Here is a 6697-nt window from a genome sequence, read left to right as displayed (position 1 = left end):
CGGGGGGGGGGGCTGTGAACACGAATTTAAATTTAAATTCACTGACATCCTATTTTTTCTATGCCGTAACCACAAAAGCAGTATTCTGTATTATCCTAATCTGAAATGCATACCCATACACTGACATATATGTTACCTTCAAACTTTACATTTTACTGAGCATTCACTTCTGAAGCCCACAGAAGGCACCTGTAATTCAGAAAGGTTTACTTTGTCACACCAAATTCATGAAAACCCAACCGGTTGGTGAAGTGGTAAACGTTCTAGGTTTGTATTCCAGACGTCCTAGGTTCGAATCTCAGTTGGGCCATCGAATTTCCGGAATAAGACTGTTTCGTAGTTCTCCTCAGTCCACTCAATTAAATTCCCGCACAGTTCCTCAGTTAGAGGAGGTTGGAGAAAACTGCATAATCAGGAGCTTCATAACTTGTACAATGTGTGACAATTTAATTCCCGGAATGGCCGCAGCGTGTCGCTGGGGTGTTGAGTCAGGCAAACTCATGTACCCCAGCACTTGCGGACATGTTCCAACTTGCGTTTACCTGAGCCACAGACCAATGAGTCGTCCTTGCTGTAGTGTTGGCGGAAAAATGAATGACAAGAATGACAAAACATCAAGTTTTGTGTGAAGGTTGGTAAAAGTGCTAGTGACACGTTAGCCCCATTAACAGTGGCTTATGGTGATTATGGTATGATGAAATGAGTGTTTTTGAAAGGCACAGGCGGTTCAAGGAAGGGCGAAAAGATGTGCAAGATGACCCAAGAAGTGGGACAGATGCAAACGTGGACAGAGTACGAATTTTGGTGTGCTCTGATCGAAAATTAGGTGTGAGACTAATAGCAGAATTCAATATGAACAGGGAAACAGTGCGACAGGTTATTAGGGAGGATTTGGGAATGAGAAAATTTTTCGCAAAGATGGTGCCTCGAATCTTGACAGATGGCCAGAAACAACGTCAGATTCGCATTTCATCTGGTCTTCTGTGCAATGCAGAGATGTTTGATGGGGTCGTTACCGGTAATGAAACGTGGTGTTTTTGATACGACCCGGAAACACAACGACAGAGCATGCAGTAGAAAACACAGTATTCACCTCGACCTCAAAAACATGCATGTCTTGCTCGCAGTTCAAGACCATGCTAGCGTGTTTCTTCGATCACAAGAGGACAGTTCGCTATGAACTCATTGCACGCGGACAAACTGTGAATCAACAGTGTTATCAGTGTTATCTGGAAGTGCTGACAAGGTTACAGGAATCTGTTTGGAGGAAAAGACCCGAACTCTGGCCTGACAAGTGGATTCTCCACCATGCCAATGAGCCTGCGCATGATGCGTTAAGAGTTCTCGAGTTCTTGGCTAAGAAACCCATTACAAAAAGGGACCATTCATGTTATTCATCTGACTTGGCCCCCTGCGATTTTTGGCTCTTTCCCCCCCAAAAAAAATTCTGTGATGGGACAAAGATCTGCTGACATTCCTAACATCCAATGCAACGTGACAACGTTACTGCGAGGTATTCCGGAAAGAGTTTTTCAAGACTGTTTCCGGCAGTGGTACTATCGTCTCACGAAGTGAATAGCTTCACAAGGAGAGTATTCGAAGGCGATAGCAGCCGCTAGTACACAGATAAGCAAATTTTGGTTTCACAGGGTCATTCCGGGAATTAAATTTTCGCACCTTGTGCTCTTCGCTGTGTATAATTAGAATGATCAAGTCAAGGAGGATGAGATGAGCAGGGTATGTAGCACGAATGTTAAGAGGAATGCATATAGGATATTGGTGAGAAGGAAAGGGGCCACTAGGAAGACCAAGACGTAGGTGGGTGGATAATTTAAAGTTGACCTTAAATGCAGAGGAAAGGGAGGTATGGACTGGATTTATATGGCTGAGGATAGGGACCAGTGGACGGCTCTGGTGAACATTGTAATGAACTGATAAGTTCCATAAAACATTTGGAAGTTCTTGAGTAGCTGAGCGACTGGCAGATTCTCAAGAATGGTTCAGCTCCATGAAGTTAGTTGGTTTGAATCTCAAATAGTCCACACCTTCCAGGTTGTTGTAAAATGTACACTACCCTCAGAAATTCTGAATAGCTACTTTGTTCTATATGGTGCCTACCTGTAGTTACAGTGAACGAGGATGTACAAGATTAGTACAGTACGCACACTGGAAGTGCAGTAAACACTTTTAAATCCGGTTACAGTTAATCCGGATCGAAATATGAAAAATACTGTTCACAGATGACTAGATACTTTAAAAGATACGTGGCATTTAGGAGCAAGAGGACTTTCAGACTGTACTGAGGGCAGCTGGAGAGACTGAAACCTCACAAGAAAATATCCAAGATTGGCTTCAGTTGGGTGAAGGATACCCTGGATTTCAGCTTCTTGCCTTTTTGTAGTTTTAAATAAAGGCTCTACAGTGATGTATTTTATTTATTTCCAACAATCGCTATCGATATTATTAAATTTTCCACTTATTTGATTTGTAATTTATTTTCCCTTTCAGGGAGATCTTTGTTTCAGTAATCCGGATTATCGCTTAATACACATGACCTCCCCCTTAATCCGGATTAGCGAGGGTTTACTGTACCGTCATTTGTTTTATAAGCTTTCACACTCTTAACTTTCCCCTACTTTTTCCCGCGCTCATTTCCAGCCATACATATTACCGAAAGATCCGTCGAGGCGTTTAACGTCATCTGCCGAAAAAAATATAAAAAATCAATCATAAACAGGCTTCCCTTAAAATACAGATCTACACTTAACATATCCAAAACAGAATAGACAACATTACACTGAAACAAATGACCTCTCGCTCGTTCGTGACATACTGCAGAACTTACTTCTATGCAATGGGAAACCTCTCGAAAATTTTGTTGCTATGATAACTCGAATTTTCGAAATGTCATAGCTTTAATCTCACCGTTACATTTCTCTTTTATACACACAGAAGATAACAATACTGCAATACTTACATCATGTGCATTATGGAGCCTTGTGATATGTCCCTCAGGTCTGGGAAGTGCTCCAAACCTGTCCGCATTATTCGACTGCAACAAGAAAGGGAACACAATCAGCACATTGCCATAACCCCTACAATTGGGCAATTATGAGACAAAGCAGTTCTTATTGTCATTAGGCCTGGAATTGAAACCAAAGACTCTAGCTTATAAACAGTTTCCTCTGGCGTCAGTAGAGTATTTCATCCATACTTACATTAGTATGCAGCCTCGCACTACTTTTTGAATATGTATAGTCTTAGTTCTGTCTAAAAAATGACTTAGTTTGTGTTGTACAGTTTCAAAACCGTTGATAGGGAGATATTACGTACTATTTCTAATAAAGGTAAAGCTATCCCTGTAACAGGCCGTGAAGGCCCTTAGGGATGTGAGACGTCGAGGCTCCCAAGTTTTGTTTAGACAATCGGCTCACAGATGGCAGTAAGGTTGTCAGTTTTCTTTAACCCGATGCCTTTACTGGCAATTAATTATCCGTTTCTGATTGTCTTGCTCGTTCTGTTAATGTACATGCCCACTGAACCCAAGTACTTCAATTCCATAATCCTATCAAACGTACGAGTACTATTAGTGTTACACGCGTATGATATCTGCATATGAAATTACATGGATTTCCAAGCTTCACCACCTCCGACGTTTCGGAGGAAAATATCGCCTCCCTTTTAAAGACGAAGAACAAGAGAAGCAAGAAATCAGCATGAAGCAGACAGTTACAGGCCCCCTATTTCATGATTGGCTTATTCTGCGACCCTGAAGAGGGAGCCGTCTTTCAACTACACTGCTTTATATCCCAGAAGATAGAACTCCTCATAACCCCTGCTGTGACAGACCCATGTCCCGTATTATACAATTTCTATAACAATACATTAAGCAGAATAACAAACGATTGTATTAATTTATTCTTCAATGGGTTTATAGTTCTTTGCTGGATCCTGGCCGCTTTTTCAGTTTCCTAATCCTATATACTAAAGGGCTATACCTACACACAGGACAGCATAAAGACAGAATAAACGCACACAGACATCCATGGCTCGCGTGGGATTCGAACCCACGACTCCAATGTTCGAGCGGGCTAAGACAATTCAGACCTTAGAAAGCGCGGCCGCTGTGATAGACTGCTAACCCCTTCGATGGATTTAAGTGTTTGGCAGAAGGGTTGCATATGTTAAAGGGGAGATAATCATACTTGAGTATCTGCTAACGTCTTAAACGCTGTGGGCGGTACTGAGGCCAAACCCTCACGTGCCCAGTGAATGAGTGAGTGAATTCCTGAGGGTGTTTCAGATCCTCAGGTTAGAAGCAACTGCAGGGCTGGTCTCTACAATTTTAACTGGCATGAAATTTGTCCCGCTGATAAACCGTCACGACCCACTTTCCAAGTGTTCTGCCTTCGTCCGCAAGTAAAGCGGTTAATTTTCCATAGTACAAGAGAAATTTCTCGACAAGTTTTTCTCTAAATTTAGCCATTAGTACATGTACAGCTTTCCTGACCTGTCGTAATCGTTGGAAAATATGTCCCATGTAACCGCTAATGAAGAATACGGACCTTGATCATTAACAGGCGCTGTATTTAGACACAAGCTGTAAGATTTAAGTAAAGGGAAGTAGCCCCATTCTTACATTTGGAAAGAGACTTCAACCCTCTCTTGCCGTTAGGACAGGATGCAGACATCTGCGTTTTCCTGAAATCTGCTTAGTTTCCACAATAAGCAACGCTTTGCAAACCACGATTTGACAGCGAAGTCCAGCAATAAATTCAAAGTGGGGGGAGGGCTATGGACCCTAGCATCATCCAATATAAATCAGAACTGACTACATAGAGCTGAGCCTTTCTTGAGAAGCCGCTAGTTGTGTAGTTATTCAAGAACTTCCCAGCATTTTATGGAATCCGAAGGTTCATTACCGTGTTTATAAGAGTCCTCCACCGGTCCCTATCCTGAGCCAGATCAATCCAGTCCATACCACCCAATCCTATTTAAGATCCATTTTAATATACCCACACACCGATATCTTAGTCTTCCTAGTGGTCTCCTTCATTCTGGATTTCCCACCAATATCCTATATGCATTCCCCTAAGCCCTCATTCGTGCTACATGCCTTGCTCATTTAATGCACCCTGACCTGATCATTCTAATTATACTTGGTGAAGAGTACAAGTTATCAAGCTCGTCGTTGGCCTGAAAATGTCTTCCGTATATATTTTGGCATTGAAATCTGCTAACAAAATTTTAATATGGTAATTTGGGAATTTATCGAACGATAGTTTGATATTTATTTTAGTGCACTGTCAGTATCTATCCTAGCGCTTCGAATGGAAGGGTGATTGATGGACGTTGAATTCGAAAGGATTTGCAAGCGAAGCATTCTTGGGTTCTGCGAAATATTATACCAGAATTTGCCTGTATACACTGGAGGGGGAAAATAAAAAAAATCATGTTAAAATAACCCGCGGCCCCTTCTAGATTCGAAACAAGAACCTCCCTAATACACGTCTGGAGCGTTACAGCTACCCGAACCTGTTCGGTGAAGAATAAATTGTGGGCGATAACATTACTTATACAAAGTGCACTGTCAGAAAAGTTAGGTGAGATGAAGAATTTTTATTTTAATTATCTTGATAACATTCCTGTGTCCTTGTTTATCCTTCCAGAACTTTAATGAAGCTTTATCCATTGTCAGATCATCGATAATTGCACGTTAGATTTGGTTAAGGAAGGAAAGCAACGCGCAACAAACAAGACAGGGCATCCCACTGAAATGTCGCTACTAAATTGCATTTGTATCCAAGTCAGCATTCCAAAGAAAACAGAATCTGAATGTCACTATAACGCATTCAATTACAATTCGCCATTCTGCATCTGTTAGACATTGTCCTGCCTCCACAGCAAGTGCTCTGGCCTGGAAATGAATACGAACCGTCTTGTTCAAAAATTTTATAAATCACTTCAATGGAAAGTCATTGATTGAACGTGTGGAAATTAGTTCTATTAATTTACATTACTATTGGCAGAAAATGGAGTTAGGTTAGGATATGAGGCAATTAAACAGGAAGAAATTGCAAACATTTCTGTTGTATCGGCATCTGGAAACGGAAATACTCGTACCGATGGCAAGAATATTGCTGATATTCGTTTGTTTCACTCTCTTCCACTTACTTAATTACTTACTCATGCAGCTGAGCCCTTCTGGAGGAGCCGCCAATTCTGCAGCTATGCAAGAATTTCCGAGCATTTTATACAACTCGAAGATTCATTACCGCGTTCACAAGAGCCCTCCACTGGTCCCTATCCTGAGCGAGATCAATCCAAACCATACATTCACATCCTATCGCTCACCCACCTAAACCTTGGTCTTCCCAGTGGTCTCTTTCCTTCTGGCTTTCCCACCAATATTATATATGCATTCCTCGTCTACCCCATTCGTGCTACATGCACTTCCCACCACATCCTCTTTTACTTGATCATTCTAATTATACTTGGAGTAGAGTACAAGTTATGAAGCTCCTCATTATGCAGTTTTCTCCAGCCTCCTGTCACTTCATCGCTCTTCGGTCCAAATATTCTCCTCAGCACCCTGTTCTCAAACACCCTCAGTCTATGTTCCTCCCTTAATGTCAGAGACAAAGTTTCACACCCATACAGCACCACAGACAAAATTATAGTTTTGTATATTCTAGTT

At 41.6% G+C, this 6697-nt stretch overlaps 2 protein-coding genes across 2 annotated transcripts in view; one reads left to right on the top strand and one right to left on the bottom strand.

Moving 5' to 3' along the window:
• The first annotated feature begins 699 nt into the window (after positions 1–699).
• On the top strand, positions 700–1041 carry LOC117282617 (protein GVQW3-like). Its single transcript, XM_033753006.1, has one exon. The coding sequence runs from the start codon at positions 700–702 to the stop codon at positions 1039–1041; it is 342 nt and encodes a 113-aa protein (XP_033608897.1).
• A 1936-nt stretch (positions 1042–2977) lies between these two features.
• LOC117282618 (transforming growth factor beta activator LRRC33-like) overlaps positions 2978–6697 on the bottom strand; it is a gene marked incomplete at its 3' end in the record, with an annotated part of 135841 nt that continues 132121 nt past the window's right edge. Inside the window, 1 exon segment of the mRNA XM_033753008.1 lies at positions 2978–3052. Coding sequence (XP_033608899.1) covers positions 2978–3052 — 75 coding nt within the window.

The sequence above is a fragment of the Cryptotermes secundus genome, unplaced genomic scaffold (genome assembly GCF_002891405.2).
Source record: "Cryptotermes secundus unplaced genomic scaffold, Csec_1.0 scaffold1244, whole genome shotgun sequence".
In the NCBI taxonomy this organism is placed as follows: domain Eukaryota; kingdom Metazoa; phylum Arthropoda; class Insecta; order Blattodea; family Kalotermitidae; genus Cryptotermes; species Cryptotermes secundus.
This window is presented reverse-complemented; position numbering and strand designations above follow the sequence as displayed.